General features: G+C 39.5%; 2 protein-coding genes across 2 annotated transcripts; both read right to left on the bottom strand.

Annotated features, from left to right (window-relative positions):
• Positions 1 to 150: 150 nt before the first annotated feature.
• Positions 151 to 20,270, bottom strand: wdr90 (WD repeat domain 90). The gene is made up of 43 exons (XM_023411173.2): positions 19,991 to 20,270; positions 19,737 to 19,828; positions 19,459 to 19,635; positions 18,703 to 18,841; positions 18,364 to 18,534; positions 17,715 to 17,841; positions 17,181 to 17,248; positions 16,630 to 16,742; positions 16,233 to 16,469; positions 16,050 to 16,112; positions 15,879 to 15,947; positions 15,656 to 15,766; positions 15,310 to 15,455; positions 15,130 to 15,187; positions 14,723 to 14,841; positions 13,536 to 13,697; positions 13,273 to 13,403; positions 12,945 to 13,061; positions 12,131 to 12,366; positions 11,738 to 11,874; positions 11,106 to 11,236; positions 10,772 to 10,902; positions 10,435 to 10,596; positions 10,046 to 10,174; positions 9,513 to 9,646; positions 9,370 to 9,410; positions 9,145 to 9,267; positions 8,720 to 8,884; positions 8,526 to 8,608; positions 8,334 to 8,436; positions 7,648 to 7,769; positions 6,736 to 6,892; positions 6,417 to 6,607; positions 6,138 to 6,306; positions 5,820 to 5,943; positions 4,865 to 5,036; positions 3,239 to 3,361; positions 2,620 to 2,788; positions 2,154 to 2,284; positions 1,603 to 1,746; positions 987 to 1,103; positions 759 to 843; positions 151 to 637 (listed from the first exon to the last, which is right to left on the bottom strand). The coding sequence occupies exons 1-43, from the start codon at positions 20,001 to 20,003 to the stop codon at positions 480 to 482; spliced, it is 5,550 nt and encodes a 1,849-aa protein (XP_023266941.1). The 5' UTR covers positions 20,004 to 20,270; the 3' UTR covers positions 151 to 479.
• An 889-nt stretch (positions 20,271 to 21,159) lies between these two features.
• LOC111658615 (glucagon receptor-like) lies at positions 21,160 to 26,474 on the bottom strand. The gene is made up of 13 exons (XM_023411181.2): positions 26,412 to 26,474; positions 26,168 to 26,270; positions 25,875 to 25,985; positions 25,245 to 25,366; positions 24,229 to 24,335; positions 23,531 to 23,687; positions 23,201 to 23,360; positions 22,739 to 22,799; positions 22,543 to 22,612; positions 22,255 to 22,346; positions 21,883 to 22,021; positions 21,674 to 21,715; positions 21,160 to 21,231 (listed from the first exon to the last, which is right to left on the bottom strand). Exons 1-13 carry the CDS (start codon positions 26,469 to 26,471, stop codon positions 21,160 to 21,162), a joined length of 1,296 nt encoding a protein of 431 aa, XP_023266949.1. The 5' UTR covers positions 26,472 to 26,474.
• Positions 26,475 to 27,361: the final 887 nt, after the last annotated feature.

Genomic DNA, 27,361 nt, shown 5'->3' with positions numbered 1-27,361 from the left:
GTCCAAAATGGAAACTCAAGAGGTTTCATGCAAAATGCTCTGAGCAGTGTATCTGTCCTCCATCGTTGTCCTCCGTCTTGTGGAATAGAAAATGTCTTTTGTGTGGGAGTGTACAACCCTAGCATCGTTACAGTCATCTCACATTACAGATTGTAATTGTTCATGCTGCTTTTTTATTAAAATCCTGACTTAAAATAAATAGTCAAACATTAGAAGCTACTGGACATGCAACACAATCCCATCAATAAAAATGGCGGCATTTTAAAACCATACAAATTAAAGAAAATGATTAATTTCATGAACTCCTATGCATCAAATTGTACAGAGCTTCTCAACAAGTTGTAACTATTTCTCTAAAAATATTTGATTGATAAAAAATATTTATGAAACATTAAAATTACATTAAGTAACAATATAAACTAGGCACAAGTGAAAAGAAAAGAAACAAGGTCTAAGGTTCATACACAGATCAGAGGCTGTCAGAGGCCCCGCACCTCCCACAGCAGGATCTCATTATAAGCCACAGTGAACAGAAGCGTCCCAGAGGGAGAGAAGTGACATGTCTGCAGTGAGTCACTGTGCTGCAAGAAGTCCTGAAACCTGCCACTGCTCGACTTGATCAACTTCAGCACTCGCTCTGATAAGAGATCAGACACATAGTGAGAAATTCATTAGACCCATGCTCCAAACCTACATTACGTGTTTCTTTACTACAACCTTAGGGTGATACATCATAAAAACACAAGATTGGAGTTTACCTTTTGATCCCACAGCTACGACCTGACTCTTAGAGGAGAGGCTAAAGCATGTGGCCCAGTGGGGCAGGGCAACCTTTTTTATTATCTGTAGGGAAAAAAAAAACAAACATATTAGATGATATTACACAAATATTTTGGGATATTCTGCCAGCAAAATTTGCTCTATACAGGTACAGGAAAAAATCCCAATACTGTGATGGAGCAGTGAAGCGGGGGGAGACGCTGTACCTGTTTTTTAGTAAGGCTGTAAAAGGACAGCTCTTTCTCTACTCCGTAGCCACTGTAGACCACCATGCCAGGGTCTGCTGGGCAGAAGGCAGCCAGGCTGGGAGGTGGGTTGTCATCCTACAACACACACAGTTTATACACATATAAAACAGCTAAAATAGCTAATGTTCAAACATGGACTGAGCAGGTTAAAACAACACACCAGGAAATGTCAAAACAACAAGTAAAACATGCACATACATTTAGTGTCAAATAAGATAAGGGGAAATATTGCATTCAAATGTTAAGTATTAATTTTCAACTAATATCCTTCACAGGTCTTAACCAGCCATTCTGAGCATAGACTACAAAACAGACCTGAAAAAAGTGCATAGAAACCAGATTTAAACAAGAATCCACACTGGCTATTTGATTTAATAGAGAAATTCTGGCTGTGGGCTTAGGTATCAGCCTCTTACTTCAGATTTTAACTTTTATAAAATACACCAATATGTCTTTACTTCACAAAAGGGCAACAGAGTATCCTTGAGCCTTAAGGAAATACAATAGCACTCAACATTTGGAGTGACATTTTTTAGTCAATAGTGTGTAATATTACTTAAAATACAGATGGTACCCCAAAATAGGCCGGAGCAGGAAATGTCAGCCAGTCTAGCAGATCACACTTGTCCTTCAACCAATCGACAGCCCACACACTGACGCGTCTGTCAGAGCTGGCAGCCAACCACAACTCATTTCCTTCCAGTCCGAAATTCTTACACTGGGGATTAAAAGATAAAACACGTTCAGAGATTTACTGATGAAAAAAATGTCATAAAATGTCACAAGGATCAAAGGAAGAATTTCAGCGATAACCGTGTAAATTGTAGCTGTGGAGAGCTGAAGAAAAGGAAATGTCAGACAATTCTTTGTATGAGTGCCGAGGATAAACCTTTCAACAGCACTTACCCTGCACATAACTAACATTCTGTGATGCATATTGGAAAAGTGAAGTGGATTTGAAAAGATAATGTCAAAACAAAACAGTTTAAGTACTCAGAGTGTTGTCTAAAGTGGTTGTTTGATAAGTGATTTCTGTTTCAGAAACACCTCTCCCACTGTTTCTATTGTGCTGTCATGTTAATCTCTGATAAAGCTCCACTCCTTCATCTGATTCACTGAGCTGACCTCTTCATTCACACACTGGATGGTGGTGATCGGCGCTCCTTTGTGGTCCCTGATGACACGGATAGTTGCTCCATTCACTGGGCTGCTGACAGCTACCAGACCATTCTTACTCCCTGAAAGGATCACGTGACCTGTTGGGGGCCAAAAACAGAGAGACAAAGTGGATGACACGCAGCGGCTTTAATATAACATGAAACTTTACTGCCAGAACATGGACTTGATCATGAGTCTTTGAATTTGAGGGAAAATTCTTCTCTAGAGTACTCAACTGTGCTTTGACCCATCCTTTGATCATTTAAACATTGTTCTATTAGAGTTTGATCATTACGATAGTCAGCTAAATAATCACTAAAAGAAGTAGACGGGACAAGGAAGTTGGGTGGCAAAAAAATATAATTACGGCATTTTGTTTAAATACTGGAATTAACAGCAGTTTCAAGTTTTTTCAACTGTCCTCCTTTCTCACCATTAGCAGAGTACTGGATGGCAGTGACAGCTACGTGATGGGGATGCAGCTTCATCTCCATCTCTGAGGAGGCAAGCCGGAAGACCCTCAGGGTCCCATCACTGTATCCTGCAGCCACACATGCACTGTCCTTAGTGGGAGAAGGGCTCCAGCAGACACAGCCACAGGCCTGAGCAACAGAGAAAAGCAGTGTATATGCAATTATGGTGCACAGTGGCTGTGATTGAACCCACTTGGAGTATGCCAGCTTGCCACCCACCACCTGTCAGCAAAGAGCACAGGAAATATGCCTGTATATGTAATTAAAAATGTTATAACTTCTGGGATTGCTGATGATTTTTTAGCTTTTTTAGAAAAATTAAAAGGCATGAATATTCTCGTTTCAACATTATATTATAACTTTCTGTGGAGTAGAACCACCAGGAGACCATTGATTAATTCAGTAACTAAATGAATCAAGTTGTACAATTTATTCTGTTATGTTTGTGTAATTTGTAAAAACTGAAAACTATATTCTCTGACTTTCCCATCTTATCTACCGAAAGATGTTCCATTGAGGTTTCTAATAGAGATTGACCCATCTACTCATTTAGTATATTTGTAAAGAGTGTCCCCTCACCTGGTTGAGCACCTGGAACTGTACCACCAGTTCGTTGCTGGGGACCGACCACACCCTCACACTACCATCCTCACTGCAGGTGGCGAAATGGTTCTCATCAGAGCTAAACACCACATCGTTCACCTGGACAGCGGAGGACAGGAAAAACATAAAGAGAACCAAACCCCTGTGTGAGTGCAGTTAAAATCACATACATCATGATAACATTAGTGACTCAACCCTCTCTTATGAAAAACAGAGGCCAGAGGTCACATCAGGTAATTTTCATCCTTCTCATTTGGCATTTTTTATGCAGTTGCTGCACTCTCCTGCTTTATTTAGAATTACACCTTTTTTAAAGCTTCATCTCTTTCCCAGATCAACAATCCGTGCTATGTAAATGAATTCAACTAAATTATTTAAATACGATCAGAAACACTTGCCATGATAATAAATGTCAAATAACACGAAAAACCATTGACAGGTAAATGAATAAAAAAAAAAAGGAAGAGAATTGCTTACCATTACAAATAAGTTGAGCCACTTAAAAATAAAAATATTATTAAAATTAGAAATATATTTATATTTCAAGTATTTAAAACATTTAATATAAGGACATAAAATGAAGAAATACAAAACAATTAAGGAGGATACAATGCCACTGATTGAATTGAGAGAAAATATCAGAATAAATAAGAATAAAAATGTCAAAATTGGGAATAGAAATAAAATCCAAAGTGATTCTATAATTACAAGCTGATAATAATAATGAATGAGTCTTTATTCCTCGGGCGGGGCTTTCCACAGTCTAGGAGCCCTAATGGCAAAAACAATTTGATCTGAGGGGAACTATGATTCTTGTAGGAAGCCAGTGAAAGTGGTGAAAGCCAGTGTTTTCAAGCATTAAAGCATCTGGATAACCAAATGTTTTCTGTCCCTAAAAGATCTGATAGAGCTATTTTTATCTTACTGATGTAATTAAATAGGTGTTAATTGTGTTGGTGGGTTGTTAATTGCTTCCCTACACTTTCTTTACCTTCACTCTATGATCTTAATTTTCTGTTGAACAGCTGCAAATATGAAAAACTCCCCTTCCCAGGGGATCGCCTTTGATGTGTTTGACAGGCCATTAATACAGATTCTCAGTGCAGACATTTGAACTTTCAGATTAGCAGGAAAAGAGAATGTTAATCACATTATTGATGTCACTCTTTCATTTAAATGTGCCAGCGACCACACTGTAGAGCATCAGCAGGGTTTCCCGCAGTGGGGATGGGCTGACTCACTGGAAATGAAAATCAATCCCACAATGTCAGAGGAAATTATTGCCCTTTTATGAAATAAAACTACATCAACTTTTAGGGAAACAAGAGGGGAATAAAGTCAGTACATGTATCACCCAACAAACACCATATTCAGTAGATTCAAAGATGATAGTGGTGCAGCTATTATTAATGTTATCAGTTACTTGTTTGACAACACTAAATGAGAAATGCATTAGTCAGTGTGCCATTAACCCATCCGTACTACACTCTATTGTTGGGGTGTTTAGTTTCTCCAAGGTTTAAGTTGTATAGTCCAGCCCCTGCTGGAGACACAAGATTTGGATATGGTTATTTTTTAAACTCCCAGAGCTGACAATGGTACCTTGGTCTTGTGCCCGCTGACCAGCCGGATGCTGCTGTTATCTGACCAGTTGATGTACCAGAGGGTTCCAGCTGTGGTGCCAACGATGCCCATATCCATTGTGTTATCAAATGCTGCACTGACCGTCGTCCCATCCAGCATTATCTCTTGCTCCAGCACCACACTGGTCCCACTGAAGGATACACAGTTGACCAAACACAATGAGCCCATTGAATGAATGGAGACATGATCACTTGAGGACATTTTCTCATTCTCTGTCTGGTTCATACAATACACATTAACGGCTCCACCAATCTGTTGAACATACTCTTTGTGTTTTTTTTTTTTTAAATACAGGACAGAAAGCTTACTGCAAAGAAAAAAATCAGTCAGGCCAAGCACAAGACCACAACTATCCATAATTTCACAATTTAACAATATAATCACGCCTTGTGATTAAGAGAGCCACTGACAATCCCCATATTTTAAGCACACTGTCTTTAAAAATAACTGCTATACACCACAGTTTGCCCATAGTACAACATTGCTAATTTGTGATTATCATCTAGAGACACTCTTAAGAGGCCTGTAGTGGTTAACTACAAGAGTAGGTGAACCTTAAACATAGAAACATCCATTTTATATATCATCAGCGCAGCAATACAATAATATCATGATGCAGAGTAACCCATGATAGCTATTATATCAAAATACAGGCAATTCTTCACTTTGTGATATATTACAAGACAGTGCAATATCTGTAGAGGATGAACACAGGAAAATCATACATATACCACACCTATCTATTAAGTTTTGGACGTTTTGCAAAAACTGATAAAAATTGAAATGAATGTTCCTCTCAGTACACCGACTCAGGACGACATGCGTGAATACATCACATGAGATAATTAAAAGAAAAGAGAGACGACTTCTAGGATGAGACACAGGGAGAATCGTAAGAGAATGAGCTACAAACCTGTCTTCCCCACTGCAGACCTTTTCCTGAGGCTTCACGCCCAGTACAGCTTCTACCTCCCACAGTCGCAACCAGCGGGTGTTGCTGCCTGTCAACAGACGGTTCCCTCGACACAACAGCACTCCTACACAAAGAAACCATATCAGGCCATTTATCATTTGTAGAAACCCAAGACCAAAATACATATAAGTCAAAAGGCAATACTTTAATACAAGCAACTAGAAGAAAATAATTCTGTTTATTTTTTCTGTGTGAACTACTAACAGTATTTAGCTGAAAAACATTGTTATCCGAACAGAATGTAAAGTTAATTTGTACCAATCTCTCCCTCGCCAGCTTCCCAGGTCATGAAGCAGCGCTGTGTGTTAACATCCCAGACGCAGACATGGCCTCTATTGGTGGCAGTGAACAGAAAGGAGTCCATGTGGTAGCACAGCGCTGTCTGCTCCACATCACCGACCTCCGCTGGGGATTTCATCTTCTGGTACTACAAGGGTGAAAGAGTGGTCAATCCTAATGTACCAACGTAAATACAAGAGAATATTTACCCAAAAGCAAACACTAATTGTACTTAAGAAGACGGTATCACAGTTTTACCTTGAGGTCTACATCCAGGCCATGGGTTTGGATGAGGCAGAAGTAAACTCCTTGGCTGCCCACACAGGCCAGCTGACTGGCTGCGGAGGGGCTGAAGGCTGCATCATGGATCGGCCCTGACACACTCACACTGGACAGCAGCTGGAAGGTCCTGCTGCTCCACAGGGCCACTTCTGGATCAGAGAAGTCTCCTACATGGCGTTGAAGAAAAAGTGGTCAGTAGCAGAATCATTTCATTGGCCATAGAAGAAACATTTGTTGTAATTAAATCATTATGTCAAGTGACGGAATGATGCGATCAAATTCAGATTTCACTTACCGACAGAGAGAAAGAAGCGATCATCCCTGGAAAAAGCAAGACTCTGCACCACCCCTCTGTGGTAGGAGATGGTATTCTGACAAGTTCCATTCTGGACATCCCAAATGCAGATGAGGCTCTTGCTGCCATTACTGCCGCCAGCTGCTGATGTCACAGTCTGGACAGGAGATAACACAGGCACAGTCACAATCACATGACATCATCTAACTGAGCCCACATGCTAAACATAAAAAATAGACTGTCTGTACAAGAACTCCAGGGTTAGGAAGCAGACAGTAGCTTTCTGAGTACAATTAGCATCCAGCTGCAGTTCCTTTTTGTGGTGTGACCATAGCACAGAATTAATGTTAATTAGCTACAGTTTATAACATCAATGGTCAGTGGCTAAAAATGATTCGTTTTTGTTTGTGGAAGTCCATCGTTATGTGCATACAGTAAAAAAAATTGTACTAATTGAGCATATAATAAAAATGTCAAACTACAGAATTAATATTTTGTAGTAAATTTCAACATACATAAAAACACTTTTCCATAGCAGAAAGACCAAATTATTAACAAGGTAGACCATCACGTGGATCTACTGTAATAAAATGAATAAACTGACATTGTGACTGACTGAAAAAGCTCTCAGCATGAAGATGAAGTCATTTCTCCTAATTACAAGCACACACTCAGAGTGTGTGAGGGTGTGCTGGGTCAAGTTGCTTTCCTAAGAGAACAGAAAGCAGGAGTTCATTACCTCAACGCACTACTGTGAGCTGTCTTACTTTGATCTGGCTTAACAGTTTAATATTCTGGTACCTATAGCAACATCACCAGCTGCATCCACACCGTCTAAAAAAAAAAAACTGATTTGAAACTGTTTTAATTCATTGCAATATAACTGTGAAGCTTAGAACTATTAAAAGGTACCTGTGCATCATTTGTGACTGCAAGACAAGAGATCTCCTCGCTGTGGCCCTGCAAGTGTCTCTGACACCCTGTATGAAGGTGCTCCACCACTACCACACTGCCGCACGAGTACGCAAATAAACCTGTAACAAAAATGAATTGCAGGATAAGAAAACGCAGTCACCAATCACAATAGTTGTAGTTTTCATTTTTATTCTATTTTGATTTCAATTTGAATTTTACTATTCAGTTTAGCGTTAGTTCGTTTTCAGAGCATGGAATTATACATCCTCCTCCTGGGGGAAATTATAATGGGCATTTTTCACTATTTGTTGACATTTGATAAACACAATGATTAATTGAGTAATTGATTAGCAGATCAAATGATTATGAGAATAATGAATAATCATAAGCTGCAGCCCTATTTGTGCTTCAATAACATTTTTCCCCATTTTTAGCTATTGTTCAGTTGTTCCACTGTGGAGATATTATAAATATGCTGATATTATAAATACTAAAATATTGAATTTTATTGAAATATAGCTCAGCCCTACGCTCCCCAGTTTGGGCATCACTGGTTTAGAGTGTTCTTGATTTACAAACTAAGCATAAGTTTGTGTCAGAAATGTTCAAAAGTTTTTTTCTTCATTGTCCTTTAGTTTTTATAGTTTATGTTTTACTTTTTACTTTCAGTATATTATAAGAACCTTGGTCAGGGCTCCACACCATGTTGCCACGCCCATTGCCATTGTAGCCAATCACTGCTTTCAGCTTAATGCCCTCTTGTCCTGGTTGGGGAGCCACAGCAGCCTGGATTAGGGAAAACAGTAAGAGTGGACAACAAGCACACTTATACAATCAGTGGCTACGGCTTATCATTATAGAGATGTGCTCCTTACCTGATCAAGAGTGGAGGTCTTGAAACGTGGGATAAAGTGCCTGTAGCAATCTGGACGTACTGGCTTCTTCCCTCTCAACTCCACTAAATGATAGGACAGCATTTATTAAAAAAAAATTTAAAAAAGAAGAGAAAGTTCAGTCCTGCCAAAAAGAAGTTCACAGTCACTACTGAGCAATGCAGTGGAGCACTTACCAGTGTCAATATGGCTGGTATTCAGGGGAGACGTGTTGACCAGCTCTGTGACTTTGAGGAAGGAGGTGGCTTGTCTGGGGTCAGATGAAGGACCAGAACCAGTGACTTGGACTGGAATAGTTGGGATGGTCGAGGTGTCATCACAAAGAGACACAGAGGCAAAAGCTACAGGAGATAGATGGTATTTAGCCAGATCTCAGCTGAAAATCAGCTGGGAGCATATATCTGATTATATAGTAGACTCTATACACTCCATCTAAAGTGCCATCATTTCCATACATATATTTATATATATATATATATATATATATATATGTGTACACTTTATTCTGACTTTTTAATGTAAATCATAAAACTGGGTGGCAGGCATACTCTTTGTAGAAGGATGAGCTGGTAATTTAAAACCGAAAAAGAGAACTTATCACCTTGTTCAACTTGGTCGTTTGTGCTGATGTCAAGTTGTGGAGGTGGTGAGGAAGGGAGTGGCGCTGTCTGTCGAGGCATCCCATTGGACAACTGAACTCCACTCACTTCAGCATCTGGTTGAACTGTTACATGAAAACAACAAAATAAAGTTATAATTCCTAATTATTCAAAAGATTTGTATGAGGTACATTCTTCATATATCTCATGTAACTATGTGAATTTACCTGGTTTAGGAGCTGAGCTGGAGCTTACTCTGACAGGTGAACTGTGAGTGAAGACAAAGCAAATCGGATATTTACCAATAAGACTTAAAAAGTGTAACACACAAATTAATAACAAGATTCAAACATGCGACACGGATTATTACCGGCTGTCAGTCGAAGAGTAAACAGGATGTGCCAGAAAGGCCCAAAGGAATATGGCGTCTCCCACTGAGACGACACCCAGTTGGTCAGGGGTGAAGCTCACCTGGCAGATGGGCTGACTGTGGCCTATGAACATCTGGTATAAACACATGCCTCAGTTACTACTGACATAACATAAACTACAAAATCACTTTTCACTATTTTCTGATTCTTTAAAGACTAAAAAAGTAATCAGTTAATTGAGCAAATATTCAGATTTTTCGTTCACTGCATCCTTGCTGTTCCAGTTTGTTTTCACAAGATGTTTAAATTGTAAACTATATGCTTTAAGATGACTGGCTGAAATCTGTGTAAGAGCACTTTGCACTGTGTTCTGTCATAAAACAACTACATACTTATTTGACTCAAAATTGTAAAATACATAAAAACTACTTTACTTTATTAAATATAAATCTGTAGAGAGTTTGTAGCTTATATTTCAGTCAGTAGTAGGACTTATTCTAAAGAATATAAATTTAATTGAATTGTTGACCACCTGTGAGTTAATATCGAGCTGCATTTTATAATCCCACACTTTGACAGCATTGTGCCCTGCTGTCAGCAGGAATCGATTGTCCTCACTCACGGCCAAGGACGAACACTGGTGTTTGTGCACCTTAGAAATCTGTAAGATAAAAACAAATTCCCATATATATATATATATATATATATATATATATATATACACAGAATCAAACAATTCTGTTGAGACAACCTGTACATATCATCACTCTTATTCTCTTGTTACCGTCTCTATTTACAGATTTATTTTCCACATTATTCTACTTACAGAACTGAGACCTTTTTTTAACCACCTCTTTCTTCTGAAGTAAATGCTCAATCTTGGATCTTGGATAATTTAAGACACAACATCAGTCGTGTTACCTGTCGGAGCAGACGGCCTGTTTTAGGGCTAACCCAGAGGATTTTGTTAGCAGATGTGGTAACCAGCAAGTGTTGAGTGGAGGCCGAAGCAAAGCAGACCTTCAGTGCAGAATCCAGATGGGGGCTTTCTACGTCCAGAATACTCACATCTATATGGAGCAACTGGACACACATGGCATGGATCAAATGGACACATAAGAACATACAGTAAGACATAAGAACCAAGAACAACGTGACTTCAAAAGAGAAATTCATTTTGCTTGGAGGGAGTATTAATTTTACTTGAGCAATGCAACAAAAATGGCATGGTGCTGAAAGGTGACAACATGCAACATACCTCATCCAGCGACCGTGCGTCAGCGATGGTGACTATGTACTCAGATGGACCAACAAAAGCCAGACAGCGGCTGTCACTGCTCACTGCGAGAGCGTCTGGAGCGCGCTCTGTGCCTCGTGCCACCACATTACCTAGTCAATCAAGTACAGGTTGAGTTTAACAACACTGATGGTAAATGTGGCTGCCTGATATGGGTTGTCAATTTCATGAAATCTATGTAATGAAATAGCTAGCTAATAAAATTGGATGCTGTGCTGTGAGTTCACATTGGTGATAAGTGGAGCTTATGATGCACTGAAATTAACCTGAGGTGTGTTTGTGCATGTATACTCACATAAAACTCTGATCACATTATAATCTTCCTCAGAGGAGTTGTAAATTCCAAGAGTGCCCTGGGAGTCGGCACTGTACATGAACTCCCCATCCGGAGAGAACGCAAGACCCACCACTTCACCTCTGTGCTGACTATAAAATAAATACATGCAAAAACAGAAACATACATATAGAGAAACAAGGATGCAAAAGCAGTCATTACTCTCACGGGGGGGGACAGGCGTATATAAGGTTTAGGTTTAGTACATTAACACAAATGAGAATTCCCCATATTCCATATTTGACAGTGTAGTCAGTGTACCTGTTATCTACATCAAATTATAATTTAAAATGGGGGTTTTTAGTATCAATGCCACCTTACTATTCTAGTCACTTTATAGTGTATTTTGGGCCCAGTATAGTGTATCTGTAGCAGCAGATGTCAAATTATAATAATCAACCCACCATTTTGTACAGATGGCCACTGAAACCAGCAGAGGTGGGAGTAATTGTATCTAGCTGTATTTTCCAGTAATTAGATGCACCTGACAAATCTTACTATTGCATATGATAATTGCACAAATGCAAACTTCTGGTATCAAAACAAAACAAAAAAAAGCCACTGTTGGTGCTTCCAAGTTAGTTTCAACGTACTTGTGCTCGGCCAGTAGCTTGGCAGTGGAGATGTCAAAGACTCTGATGACGCCAGAGCTGAAGCCACAAGAGAAGACCTGCTCACTGGGATGGAAGGCCACTGAACAGGGGCTGTCCTCAGACACAAAATCGTACAGCTAAACACAGGAGACAAGAAGACAGAAAATGACTTCAACGGTAAATAGGTCAATGGAAACGCAATGAGGTGAGTTGGTGGCAGGGCTTTCCTTCAATAGCCACATAGAATGGCAATGTCTAATTTTTCAAAAAAGAGAGTGTGTACCTGAAGCCGTTTTAACAAATATCAAATTTAAAGTATGTCTCTGAAATTATGAAAAAAAGAGTAAAATGATTTCCAATGAGCCCTGAAACATCGACCTGATGTTCACTGACCTGATGTAAGGAATCCATATTCCAAATGCGCACTGTGCCGTCGGAGGAGGCTGTTGTGAGATGCCGACGGATGCCATCAACGCTGAAGCCAAGCACAGTGTCAGTATGCGACCTCATCAGTGTGTTGTAACCACGGCTGCTCACATCAAGGAAACCCAGATTACCAGTAGAGGTGGCTGCCAGCACCTGAAGGCTATCTGATGAGACCGACACCAGGCTCACAGGTCCCTCATGCTCTGGAAAGGAATGACATCTGTCTGAATTATTCTCCAGATATTGTTTCCTTTGTGTCTGTTCGTTCTTTGACAGAGCCGAAAGCAGTGAGTAAATCCAATATTGTGTCGTCTTAATTCACACTAGACAGCATTAATATTTAAACATTAACCCTTAAAGTATGTTTACAGTTTTATATGTTTAAAGGCTTTTAACATCACTGCCCTCTGCAGTAGTGAAAAACAAATGAAATGATGTTTGTGCTAAAGCTAAAATGGCAGAGAAATTGCTGAAGATCATGTGGACCAGCTGTTCCTGTGAAACAGACAGTGCAAATCTTATTCCAATTAGCGACATGTAATAATTCTGGGCTTTGTTAATTGTGATACATGATGAAAATTCAAATATGGTATGAGACTACTAACTTCCAGTTTGCAAGCGGTTTTTTAACTTTATTATAATTTCATTTATTAAAGTTTGTAAGCACTGTCAAACAGAACAGATGCTATCTGACAAACACTTCCCAGTGATTATATCACCGCCTGTGGAGTGGGAACTGTCAGTTACGGTAAGTTTTGCTGCCGGTAAATTTTATGCCTACCAGCCTCCAAGAAGACAGCTGAAAAATCGAGGGGCCAGAGACGCAGGAAGCCGTCTTCAGAGCCTGTGGCACAGAACGATGAGGACACACTGATGCTGTTGATGGCAATGCCTGGACCTGGGACACACACAAGCACACACAAGCACACACAAGCACACACAAGCACACACACGCACACACACACACACACACACACACACACACACACACACACACACACACACACACCTTAAAGGATCTTTAGGCTCTTTACAAAGTTTTCCCCTCTACCCAACCTCTGCTTTAAACTATTAAATAACAAACATTTTCTCTCTGATTTCAGACCCACCAGTGTTAAAAGTCAATTTCTCCCTGCGGCCTGCATGCTGCTGCTGTGCAGGCAACAGCCTCCTCACATTTCTAATAACAACTCTGCTGTAGTCAATTTCAAAGATATGGCCACTCCGACTGCTGGCAAATCTATGGGAAGACAGTCACAGAAGGGAAATAGCAATCTTTTAATAATAACATTTTCAGTGTATCTGGATCAGATTCATACTTCTTCCAATGCTAAGTAAAGGATAGGTTTCAGGGACTGGTTTGCTCACTCACAGTGTTCGATCATCAAGATGCTTGTTGGGGGAGTTTCCATCCTCAAAAGCCACGTCGGTGAAGTCAAGGGAGTGGTATTCACCCAGGTTTATTGGACAGGAGCGCAGTGTGCCATTCCGCACTCGCCACAGACGAATATTGTCACGACCACAGGACACCATCCTAAAACCAACACGCTCAGAAGTTAACCTGCAGTGTCATTCACTGGGACATATGGCACCATATGGCATATGACGTATTTCTGTTCTGCTCCTGCAGTCACAGACTTTTCAATTCCCACTCCCACTCTCTCATCAAGGAACATTTTTCTGCCCTTAGAGTAACTGACACAGGAGCTGAGTATGTAAGTGGACCAAAATCTGACAAACCTAACAAGCTTTGCAGAACTCCACATTCCATGAGGAGGTTCATTACAGGATTCCTCCTTATTTTCCATATATAAAACACAGAAGTACCTTTTAACAGTGGTTTATCCTATTCTTGCATTTAAAGCCTGCATACTCTAGCTCTGGCTGTATGCTGCCTAACCTTGATGCTGGAGATTTGGCAGTTTGCAGCCTACTGAGACCTTCGAGGGATCATAAATTCTGTGAACACCAGAGATCCCACTGATCTGCCCTGAGGGACCCCTGAGCACTGTGGAGGTCTGCCAACAGACCACACAGCCACCTTGGTACTCACGGCAAATTGCCATAAGTACAATCCCTGAAACATATTATGCTAATGCGGCATTCAAAGGTCCTAATTTCATAAACAATGACATTCTTAGGGCTTTAGGTAGTAGAATCCCTGTCATAGTCACTACATCTAGTTTTCCATTGTTGTTTCACTACAGTAATCTAGTTCCTCCTCATATTTATACTGGTTCAGTTATTGATCACAACAGTTATCATTGATCAGGAGTCTTAAAAGAGTGTAATGACTCATCCAGTCACCATTACAGAACTACAGAACTAGTGACCTCTAACATCATGATATAGTATATGTAGAATGTGTAATGTGTGGATAAAGCTATCAATATTATTTGATAAAATGGGGCAGATGGACCTGTTCCATTAACATTTACTCTTACCAAGTTAACAGATGGAAGGACGTATGCACTAAAATGGTCCCAAATGTACAAACATGGCTTAAAAAAAAAAAAAAAATCAAATAGATGACAAAAAAAAATACAGAAACAAAGGTACCTTGTATCATCAAAGAAGGCAACCTTCATGGTGTGAATGTCCACATCTGTGTGTGCTTTGGCCAAGATGGCCACCTCTCCACCTTTACTAACGTTCAGAGTGTTCCACACCACCACCATCTAAGGAGGGTTAGGACCACAAACAGAGAGAGTCAGCTCACAGCTTTGATGAGTCATAGAATTTAATGAGGGAAAATTTTTAGCATGGCATTTCAAATTACAACTAGATGAGTCAGTCCAAGTAATGATATAAGGTATTTCTTAGCTTTTTTTTTCATCTGGATCTAATGATACCCATGGCTCTCTCTACAGATTCTGAGCGCAGCCAGTGCTAAATACCTTCACACACCAATTAGAAAATAAGACCTGGAATTTTCATGTCGGAAAATTTGCATTCATGGCACTTACTGTTTTATTGTGGCTGTCTTTACCCACTCCACAGAGAATACCACCACTGTACGAGAAGCTTCAAAATGGAAAGAGATCAATAAAAAAGAGAAAATTAGTTTGAGCCTACAGCACTAAATATAGGCTTAGACTCCAGTGTACTTTGTGTATGTGAGTGCATGTGTGTATGTAGTTGATTACTTAAGACAGGATAATGAATGAGCGTGAATCCTGAACATGGCCAGACAGTTTCCTTTGTGGTAGTTCCATACTCGAACTACACTATGACTGCCAGTTTGTGCCGAGGCCAGCAGTGTCGTGTTGCCATTAAAAGCTAGTGCAGACACCTACAGAGAAAACACATGGCAAGAATTAAATTTCTATGATAAATACACTAAAAAATTCTCTCTCTTTAGTGCATGCAACCACATTTGACAGCCAGGAATTAAGTGAATCAAAGTACCTTAGCTGCCAGTCAAATGGGCCTTCCTACACATTGGAACAGATTCTGTTGTGGGGGCATCACAACACATCACAGCTCATTTACCTTATCAGTGTGACCAATGAAGAATCTCTGGTGGTTGGAGGATATCTTCATAGAGACGATAATTGCGTGACATGGATATACCACTGCATCTCCTGATTTGGTCCACAGGGCCTACAGCGTAATACAGTATAACCGTTTTTGAATTAATCCATTTTGTATGACCTTGAAAACCATTATGCATGTAAAACCAGCCTGGTGACGGTTTAACTCTAAATGAACATACATATTTTGAAGTGGCTCCTCCAAAGCCGATGATTCGATTGAGCCTGAGAATTGGGTCTGGAAGCAGCTTCTAATAACGAGAACAGAAAAAGCACATGCAAAGATTTTGTAATGAGCTCTTGACCAAATGATGTCTCAGCAGCCATTTTCATTTCACCCTCCACCTGCTTACCTGGTGTTTGGTTGCTTTGGATGATGGTAAATGGACAGGATGTAGAGCAGGACTGCAGACAAACTGGGAATATAACAAGGTCAACAGTGTTTCTAATAAATTGCATTCTACTGAACATGATTGTTTTTTTTTTATGCTTTTAAGTCTGATTGAATGTACAGTTTAGTCAATATGAAGCTTCACCTCTTCTTCACTTTCCTCCCCAAGTCTGCTGAAGGCATCTTCAGGATGCACAAACACATGAACTCCACTGCCATCAGTATCACAGGTTGGCCTGGATGCGAGCTGGTGTGGACTGAAGCACGCTGACTCCTGCTGCTGCTGGTCACCATCATGGCAGAGCCAGCCATCCTTTCGGTGAGAGGAGACTAAACCCAGCTCGGGTATGTTGGTCACCACAGGGGGTTGATTCCTTGGCAGCTGAGAAAACAGCAGAAAACTGAAAATTAAAAATAGCAGCTTCCTAGAACACTATATTTTCACTTAAAAGGCTCAAGCTCTATTTGAATTTAATGAAAAAAATCAAGCTGGTTGAATTTGCCGGGCTTAATAAAAAGGTACTAAAGGTTATCAGCATTACTGGTTTTGGGGCAGTGATCTGCTGGATGAGGGACACACGGTCCTGAATTGGTTTGCTCAGGCTGACACAACGAGACTCCTCTCTAATGGGGCTTCCTTGGCTGGAGAAACAGCCTGTGAAAAACAGAGAAATGAAAGTCAGGAACTTCTAGCTAATCAGGAATAGCTAGAAGTGCGCAGGCTAAAAGACAATGTATCAGAAATGTATAAATAACATGTCTTGTAGTAGTGTTTTATTTAAACACTCCACTGGCTCTAATTTATTTTGATGAATGAATAATAAAAAATAATTCAACATTAAGAGTAGAATGAAAGGACTGATAAGCATAATTTCTTTCTGGTGTGCAGAGTAAAAATTTATTAGAATTAGTTGTACAAGCATGTGGGAACAACAGACGTTTTACATTTCTTGACAAAGTTTAAAGGAAAATCAAAAAAAAAAAAAAAATTACTAGTCGGACATAAAAAGCATATCACACAAGGGCAGTAAAAACCTTTAAATAACATATGATAAGATGAAAATGATGAGCGGTGTGATATTTCATGACTTACTGGCCTCGGGCCTTGGATTGCCTTTCTGAATGGAGTCAAAGGGTAACTTTGTTCCTTCTGAGGGAAACCTGTAGGACAAGATAAGAAACATCATGACACTAAACTACATTATGAAAGATCAGGTAATTGTAATTTTCTTAAATCAATAATAACGTTGACTGTTGACTTCATTTTTTACAACCGGTGTTTTGAGCAAATAAGTCATTCATAAAATTGTCAAATAAATAGTCATGTAACTGCCAGTTGAGCGTCTGTAATATTAAAAGCAAAAATCCCTCTTCTATAGCTACATATCCAGATCAACCTGAGCACTGGATGTTATATTTTACAGTTCTAATTCACTCACATTGCCATGTCATGATTTATTAAATTTTCCTGAATGATTTTCCACATGGATTCCTCCTGTATAATAGTTGATGATGTTGGTGTAAAACAGACAGCTAAGATAAGAGACTGATCCTAATTGTGCAGAAAGGTTTTTCAGTGTGGATTTTGGCATTATGCACTTTCTGTTCTCTGGTGTGGTAACCATACTTGATATAATCATAGAGGTCATGCCAGGAGCCCCCCTTGGGTGCAGGGAATGACATGTCTCTGGGCATGGGACGTGTTCCCTGAGAAGACGCCAGACCCATCAGCTTGGCTTCACTGAAGGAAACTCCTAGCAGATGAAAAAAGCACATTTGTCACAAATGCACAAAGTGGGCACTTTACTTTATTCAGAAATTTGATGATGAACTCTGAATGAATCTGACATTGAATGGAAATTATGTGAAGAAAGCATTTTTTCCAACAATAGCATTTCACTGCTTTCAAAATGTTCTCAATGTTCAACATATTTAACAATGGCAGATGTCTGGCCCTTGAATTCAGTGGTTTGAAAAAGCAAGTATTTAAGATTGACAGGACTCTTTAAAGCTCCAATGATGAAAGCACATTTCTCTAGTCTGTGACACTGAAAAACACTGGTTTCTTTTTTCTCTATATTCAAATGTCCTTTAAGGAAGAGCATTGGTACACCTTTGCATTTCATTACCTCAAACTAGAAGAAAACCAACAGTGACATTCACATATAGACAAAAAGTGTGCATATATAGTATAATATATATCTATAACATTATCAAAAACAAAAAAGACAACGATAGTTTAGGGAGGAAATCAAACTCACTCAACTGAGTCTCACCTGGATCTAGTAACAGGTCACTGGTGAACATGTTTTTCACTACCATGTTGGCACAGAGCTTGATGCTCTTGAGGTGTGTGTAGCTGCGGTTGAGGTAGACAGAGAGTGTGTACTGCAGATCCAGCATCAGACAGGTCCACCGCACTGAAGTAGGGGCTGGACCCACCAAACCTGGGGCACATGAGCATTTATACAGCTTTTAGAGAGACATGCAAAGATTATTTACATTATATACAAAAGTACAGTAGACTCTCAGTAGAATGATTAATATAAAAAATGCATACGAACAATTACTCATGTGTCAGTCAGTATGGTTTTATGTGTGTACATGTATTTTACCGTGTCTTGCAGATTTGGCCGTGCTTTCGTAGACTGAATCCTTTGCAGCTCCACACAGGAAAGGAAACTGAAGCCAGGTAGCTGTGGACTTGAATTCTTTGAACATGTTGGAAAAGGAGATACGAACTACCTGGCCCTCCTACACATTACAGCACAGAGAGAGGGGGAAAAGAAAATGTCCTCCATTTCATTTCAATTTCAATCATTGAGATCTTGACTTACACCGCATAACTGTACCTTAGACAAAGGTTGAATATTTCAGAACTAACCAAGTTGCTGGGACTTTCTTTTGTCCAGTTCTAAAATACCATAATCTATGGTACATATCTTTCACTGTCTGAGCTTATCACATGATAAAGTGTGACAGGCTTTAAAGTACTAATTGATTCTGAGCAAAAATCATTGGATTTATCAAGAGAAATTCGAACAAAGAGTCCCAGAAAGAGAGTAAGTTGAATATCTTTTCACATAATATGATGGAGTATAATGTAAGAATGTGTAGAGAATTTGCTCCCACTTCAGATTTCAATTAGATTGAAATAACAACAACAATTTGAAATGTCAAAGAATTAGGGAGACAGCTAATAAAGCAGAGCTGTGGCTGTGGATTAGTCTTGTTCAGAATAAACCCCAGTCACATGACTGGCAATACAAGAATAAAGAGACTTATTAAAAGATAGACAATTTAGATAGCATAGATAATTTAGATAGCATATACACATGCACAGAATCATCTAAAACAATCAGGTGCAATACCTCTGCAGCAACATCCAGGTGGACCACAAAGTATTTGCCAGGGGTGGGCCTGAAGAGAAGGTAGAAGTAGCGCCCTATCAAACCCAGAGACTGGTTGCTGTTTTTGGGTACCAGGATGTAGCTGTTGGCAGGAACAGGACCCCTGATCCGGAACACTGAGCACTTCAGTGTCTTGTCCTGTGGGAGTTTCACGAAGAGTCCAGATAAAAGTATTTAAAAGATAGTTTGGAGTTGAAGTATATCTTTAAACATCATTAAAGTGTGTAGCACTAAGTTACCGTGTATGTTGACACATCCCCCTCTTTTGCAGACCTCTTCCAGTCTTCAACTCTGACATGTTTGAATATGTTGACATAAGGATGCTGCCAACCTGCGAAGACAAAACAAGATTCAGTAACATTGAGCGAGACTTCACAGTAATAAGTTCATTAGAACAGCTGTGCTGTTTAAGTTACGGCTCCTCTACCACGGTCTATTTTATGTATGCAAACTAACTAGCAACTTTGATTAAAAACTTTAAAGTTCACTTTACCTTTGGAGGCCATTGGTGGTGAAGGTCTCAAATGTGCAGTCCACCCAAGTCTTGCTGCAACTTAGGTAGGTAGGCAGGTCGTACAAATTCACAGATGTTAGCTAGCAAACAGACCGGTAAATGACCAAAACGCTCCCTCGCCTTTCCACAGTGATTAAAACTATTAAAAAAAAAGGTTCACATTATGATGAGATGCAAGGACTTTCTTCAGTTCTCTTGGGCACCAAGTAAACAACAGTCTTGATTTGACACCAAGTGCTTACTGTCGTTGTTGTATCCTTCCCGCTTCAGCGTCCGCCGTTGCCAACGACAGCACGACGCTCTTGACGTCTACGCATTTCGTCCCCTGGAATTCTGGGTAATGAAGTTTACGGGGCAGAATCGAAATAGGAGAAACTTTCGCATTTTGGAATGTGAGAAAAATCTATAAATTACCGCCCAATGTATGTTACAAAGAAGACATTGCATATAGTTCTGGTGCTGATTAACTCTACAGATTTATAATCTATCTCAGACTTTCTGTTGAGACATCTGTTGTTATATTGTTTTGTTTACTACCCATCTGTCATGTGGTAAAGTGATTACCCCATACACTATCTGACCCACTCTGTAGTACATAAGCACTGCTGCCATCACACATTAAAAGAGTTAATATAAACAAATATCCTTTTAATTTTTTACAGATGTCTTAAATCCTAAATGATCACAATCACTTATTCACATATTAACAATGTTAAAGCTTACACAATAACAATTACTTATTCACAATTTTACATATTCACAATGAACCACATGTAATCTTAAAAAAAGTGCAGTGAATGCAACAATGTAGCGATTCAGTCTGAATCTATATTTACAACATGTGGGAGCAACTCCACAGGGTCTTGAAGATGAATGAGGAAGGACATACGCATTGCCACAGACGACTGTCCAGTCTCATCCTGATCCCCATGCTGCAGGGTGTTATCTCTGTTTACCACTGATGGACAGTGCAGCAAAGAAGCATCAGGTTGTGGGGAGGTTGGCTGAACTTGACGTCTGAAAATCAGTGAACTGTCAGGAGTGGGTGAACCGTCAGGCATGGCCCTCATCGTTGTGGCAGAGGATCTGTTGCGCTCCGGCACTGTGGCGATGGAAAAAGTGTCCACTCGAGAGTCAAGCATGGCTAGTCACTGTCCACAGCATACAACCTCCGCCTCCATCCTCCAGCTGCGTAACTTCCTCCTCAGCTCAGTCCTCACCTGCATCCAGAGTGGAGATGTGTCACAGTTTTTGTAAAGCCTTTTTCCTTCATTTTACAATCTCATGCTTGAAAATTGAAAGAAAACTGAAAAATCATTCACCGTGATATAGATCAGATCAGCAATAGAAAATTTTGATTCAGAAACTCAGATCCCTGGACAGAAATGAATGACTAAAGCATTTTTTTTCTGTCTTTTTATTCTAATGTATCCTTAGATGATCTGGTCATCTGCAAGTTCCCAACTGATGACCATCAATAGGTTTCATAGGAAAGTGAATATGGATCATTTAAGCCCAACTTTACACTTTTACAACCATGTAGATTCATATACTGTACGTGGTAGCTCTGTCACTGTAACTGGTATATATGGCTGATCAGTATCTTCTATTTTGGGTTAAAAAAAAAAACATGAAATGAGAATATGACATGAAACAACAAACCTCTTTATTAGCATAGCAGTAGAGCACAGCCACCAGAAAGCCCTGCAGAGAGGCCAGATTTTATGAAAAGTTCTGTTTAGTTTCAGCAGCATGTACTACATTTGCTAGACATGAAACACATTAGATATTGTCTCAACAGTTACGTTGTTTTACAGCGTCAGACATGTCAGTAACAGGAAGCAGTCATTCTCTGACTCAATTGAACTTACCTGAAATGAATTGAGAAAAAGGGTGAAGAAAACTTTAATGTAGCGCAGAACGCCTGTTGTCTGCTCGTCTGTAGCAAAGATGAATATGACCTCATGAATCCCAAACAGAGGAATGAGGGTCAGGGTTGCCTTTGCAAGCCTAACAGGACAAATCAAACAGCAGGAAATTTGTCACAACATCATACATATTGTTATTCTTGTGTCAATTTTCATTTTTCGGCTTCAGTCTTTGTTCTTCCTCCTGCCAAAATTCATCACTGCTTTTCTGTGACAGCCAGAGTCATGGCCTTGACTTAACAAAAAATAGACAGTAGAGTCGAATAAATTTGTCATCTAATTTATCATCATTGAAAATATGCTGAGACAACTTGCCGAAGTTTGTAATCCGGGTATCCACTCTGGTTGCTGGCTCGTAATTTGGAAAGAATGACCTTCAGGATCTTCATGAAAATCAGAAAGTTGATCTGTTGATCAGAAAATCCAAATATCAGTTGTTGTTTCCTGTGCTGGAAAAAAAAGAATATGCCATATACAATATATATTGTGCAGAAAATATATATATTATGACACATTTTGCAGAGGAGTCCTAATGCCAGATGATGACACATACAAGGGATGCAACTAAACACTGATTAGATTATTTGCACACGCCATCCTTACTAGTGAAGCAAACAGAATTGGGAAACGAATGATCCACCAATAGTTCATGTTCTCATTGACAGCCCAACACCTGGAAAGAAAAGAAGATGTTAGTAACTCTCCATTGTCTGATGTGCATCAGCAGGGAAAGGGGTGTACACATGAAATGATTATGCACATGGAGATACTACATACACACACATGCACATACACTTACTCTTTGTTTTCTTTCAACAGCTTCATTACTACCCAAGGAACCACAAATAAAAGTGGTGTTCCTAAGACAATGACAATAAGGATTGCAAGATTCAGTGCTGCGGGTACTGCCAGAAACAAGCTTCAGAACTAAATAACAAATAACTATATAAATAACTGTGCAGATGTTTCCATGGCATCCATCTATAAAAGCACCACTGCTGTTACAGGAAATGCTTTGTTGTCCACCTGATTTAATTTGCAGTTATAAACAGGTGCACAATAGAGGGGCAGAGGTAGGGCAGTAAAGAGGTTTCGGCTGTTGCAACATGCCAGCTTTTTCAATGTGAACTGTTTTGGTATCACTGTGGTGAAGTGCTCTTGGATTGTAGAGGATGGCACAGGGAGATCACCTGCAGCAACCCAAGGCAGCAAGCCCAAGAAAAACTCCTAAGGTGTTTGTTCATTTGGAGATGAAACTTACCCCAGCCCAGACAGATGTAAGGCAAGTGCTTGTTGTTGTCGATGAACACTGAGGCTATGAGCACAGAGTACAGATAAATTGCCTCTCCAAAGAACCAATAGTGATTGGCCAGGACACAGTATTGCATCATCACCTGTGCTATCCGGCAGCCAAAAGCAGCCTAGAGGAAATGGATGTGAAAAGCCACATATGTTTAAATTTGTCTCATGAAAGTATCTGAATGTGTTAGCGTCACGTGTGATATTTCCCCTAAGAATCTTTATCTGTAACCTTCAATAAGTAACAACGATAAACTATTAAATGCAAAAACAAATTTAAAATAGGACCCACCTGGTGACTGAGCATTTCACTCACGTCGGTCTGTTTCATGATTTCTCGTCCCCAGTGGCGCTCTAGCATGGTGTCCTTAACGATGACAGATACAGCTCGCAGGATGAACGAGAGGAAAAGGTTTGCATGAATGAAGTTCCTGGTGCAATGTAGTTTCCTGTCGGGGGACATAAAAATAACAAGTTAGTATTTTGTGTGTCAGGGTATTTCTATATGATTTGGCTGCTTTTCTTATAATGTTTCATGAGCTGCTTTCATCTGAGCTGCAAAAGCACCTACAAACACAATTTGCACCTACTGTATTTTGTCTTTAATTTTTTTTTAAATATATATAATGCTTTAATCATGTCGCTTTTCTGTTTCATCACTATGCATGCCGTAGTAGTAAAATTAGTCATTGAATCTGTTGATTCCGCACTCTTCTAAAACCTGCATTAGTGCTTGGTTGTTATGAATGCTGAGGATCATTACAGTTCCGGAGTCTGGTATTTGTCTTCCTTATAAACTTGCAGCATGTTATCTAGCTATCTATTTTAGTTTGAAAGCATTTCTCTCTGCATCTGTCAAAGACAATGGAATGAGTCAGGCAGACTCATGAGTGATAGTAATGATCATCTTTCCCAGCTGCCATGAGATACTGAATGTTTGTTGCATTAAAATGACAACAAGAATCACTGCACATATGTCAGACAGCTTACCTAAAGCTCAGGAGAATGATAAAAGCCGTTATGAGCGTGAAGAGGGACAAGGAATAGCCGACAGTGTACAACATCCTGAAGCTCACCATCAGTTGTTTGAACCACAACTGTAAAGACAAATCCACACCGGTCATTGTTTGGAAGTCAGATCCAATAAATGACTTCACTTCTATGACGTCTGCTCCTAACCTCTTGTGCAAAGCAGCTGCCTGCAGTAATGTCGCAGTCCATAAAACTAAAACAATGAGCTGAAAGACGCTAATTAACTGGGTAATAATTCACATCCATGTACTCATGTAATCTATTGTTAATATAAAAATAATTATTTATACCTGCTTTACAGACATTTCTTTTCAAATTGGCTTTTAGTTATTGTTCAAATTATATATTTATTATGTATTTCATGTAAACTTGTAATTTATACTTTTTGCATCCGTATTAATTCATCAAATATTAATGAAAATAAATAAATTAATATCAAGGGATGGATAATATTAATATTTTTGTTATATTGTAATAATACAAAGTTAAGTGCAGCTGGATTCCTGCCATGGATTCCAGTAAATAGTCCTACAAAGGTGAGTCATGTTTGCTTGAATGCCAGTTAACAGTATGTGTCAACTCCCTATTCACCATATGTCTCCATCATATCACTAATGGTCAAGTTCAACTATTAATGACTCTTAGCTTTTCTTTTTTTTTTTACACCTGCAGTTTGGGGATTAAAGGTTAGTTCTGATAGTTGACTTGTGCATGTTTCAAAACTTGCAAATTAAAGTATTAACTGCACCTCTTTCACAGTTGAAAAACACTGGTTGGTAGCATTCAAACTCATATAGGCTAAGTATATATCAATTACTTCAGAGTTTGTTCTTTTCCATTAGATGTTTATGTGATGATCTGCGTCTGACAAGAAACGACCCCAGTTTTAGCAGTGCAGTGAACGCTACACAAAAGGAACTGTCACAGCTGCAACAAATAAACCCCCGAGCTGGATGACATTTTGGTTGCCGTACCTCTTGAGATGTCACCTCTTTTTCTTCCTCACACTGTGTCATATCCCTCCACACCTGCCCGCTGTTCTCGCCCTCCCAGAGGCCATCAGAGCCGCACCGCCGACGCACAACTCCGTGGGACACTGGAGGAGAAACAGTCAGTCCTTCAGTCATTACCAGTTTATTCCCAATTAGGGTTACAGCGGCTTGAAGCCAATCACAGCATCCAGTGGGCAGAGACCAAGTAAATAGCCTGCACAGGTTATCATTACAGAACCTTGGGAAAAGAAACTGAAAGATACAGGCATGCTCAGACGCACTCAAAGAACACATACACACAGAAATACAAAATAATCACGTTTCTTAAATGTTTCTATTATTTCAAATTTCATACATATACTGAAGTGCTAATAGATGGATTTAATACCTTCTGACAAAGTGCGACTAGCAGCTCGCTGTTTCCAGTCTTTAAGCTAAGCTAAGCCAACTGTTCCGGGCTGCACCGTTTTATTGGACAGGCACATATAAGAGAGGCATTAAAGTGTCAGTAGGTGGATGGACCTTTTCTGACAGCTGCCAAAAGCATACTCCAATAGAAAGAGTACAAATTGACATGTTTGTTCTATCATAGTCATTAAAAGTGTGATTTACCTTTGTCGTACCAGGGCAGGTAGAAAGGACACGAGATGTTGACCATAGAGCCGGCGGGAGTATCTGGCCAGCAGGCGTATCTGTCAAAAGTCCTGTTACAGAACAGGCCCACTGGAAAAGAAGAATAAGAAACTGAAAAGATATCTGTTCCTCATAAAAAACAAAGCCATAGATGATCATTTTTGATGCAGTTTTAAATGGTATAATGTGAAATTTTCCCAGTTTCTTTTCCTTTCCTTTTCCTTCTCTTGCCATATTTGACTCAATAGTACTTGAATGAAGTTTCTCCATACCTTGAGGGAGCGGCTGGTTTTCTATCATTTCGACACAGTCTTCTTTATACTGAACCCACTTCTGATAAGTCTCCTCTAAGATTTTTCCACTAGCCATATCAAACTGTAAGGACACACACAAAAATATACTTCAGAAGCACTGTCCTTCACTTGCATGTCAAACATTTTATAAATCTTTAGGAAGAAATTTCTGTAGTTGGGTTACCCTAAAAGTCATCAAATATATATTAATGTTTTATTTTACCTTTGGCAGTTTGAGAAATAACAGACAGATCAAAGCCATTATGTCTTGTGTCCTGTCCATCACTGCAGACTTGTTCGCGCTTATCAGAAAGACTGAGAGGAAAAAGGACAATGGAACAATTTCAACTGGTGAAAAAATAGGTAATAAGTGCTGAGTGCTGTTCAAAGGCGTTCTGGGGAGCTTATATTCAAATGTCAATTGATCTATTCCAAGAAAATCAAAATGGATGTGAGCCATTGGACCTACACACAGGCATTGTGAATACCACTTCCTACACATCCATCATAGGGACAGACTTATTTCAAAAGAAAGTGGTTCCCTACTGAATCGACATCAATCAAGTTCAGAGGATATGATTTACCATCCATTTTTCAACAACCTCTCAATTAGGTTTACCACAACCACCGAAACCAAGGCAAACTAAAATAACTGTTATAAGACATTTTCTAGACGTATGAGATCATTTTGAATTGAGTAACAGGATTACTGACATTCATGAAAGATCTTTGAGAGTAAAAGATTTAAAAAATGATTTTTGCCTGTTGAGTTAGACCTTATTTCCTGTTTTGGTCATTTCAGTGATCTGAAGTGCCCTGTCAATTAAACTGAACAAAGAAAATAAAAATGTCCCATATATTTCATATGTTTCATATAATGTTTTGTAGTAAGTAGCTCCTTCATTTCCTTTGTGCATTGCATTGTGGGACAGCAGTGTAGTAAACAGCATGCATGTACCTGCATGCATGTATCTGATAACATGATAGCGAAAAGGAAGAAACTATGACTGTACAGATGCTATTAATTTCAAAATTTTCATTTTTGGACAGATGGCCTCTCTTACTTCTCTGAAAAGTCTCTTCTCTACATCTACATGCACTGAAACCTTCATCACGTCATGTCTCCAAATTGCACGTGGAGGTGGATTATAGCAGAAAAAGGCCTGAGCTGTT

This window comes from Seriola lalandi, unplaced genomic scaffold (assembly GCF_002814215.2).
Source record: "Seriola lalandi dorsalis isolate HSWRI2012SDOR001 ecotype SW California unplaced genomic scaffold, Sedor1 jcf7180002054464, whole genome shotgun sequence".
Taxonomy (NCBI): Eukaryota; Metazoa; Chordata; class Actinopteri; order Carangiformes; family Carangidae; genus Seriola; species Seriola lalandi.
Note: the sequence above shows the minus strand (reverse complement) of the source record. Positions and strands in the feature narration are given on the sequence as shown.

Excerpts from the sequence above, each read along its gene's own strand:
- wdr90 (XM_023411173.2), bottom strand. Across the intron at positions 5,037-5,819 it reads GTCTGCAGTGGGGAAGACAG|TGGGACCAGTGTGGTGCTGG; the intron begins GTTTGTAGCTCA and ends TGTATCCTTCAG. Across the intron at positions 2,789-3,238 it reads AGTTCCAGGTGCTCAACCAG|GCCTGTGGCTGTGTCTGCTG; the intron begins GTGAGGGGACAC and ends TCTGTTGCTCAG.
- LOC111658615 (XM_023411181.2), bottom strand. The coding sequence starts at position 26,471 with ATGGACAGGACACAAGACATAATGGCTTTGATCTGTCTGTTATTTCTC. Across the intron at positions 23,361-23,530 it reads GTGAAATGCTCAGTCACCAG|GCTGCTTTTGGCTGCCGGAT; the intron begins GTGGGTCCTATT and ends CATTTCCTCTAG. Across the intron at positions 22,800-23,200 it reads TTACATCTGTCTGGGCTGGG|GAACACCACTTTTATTTGTG; the intron begins GTAAGTTTCATC and ends TCATTGTCTTAG.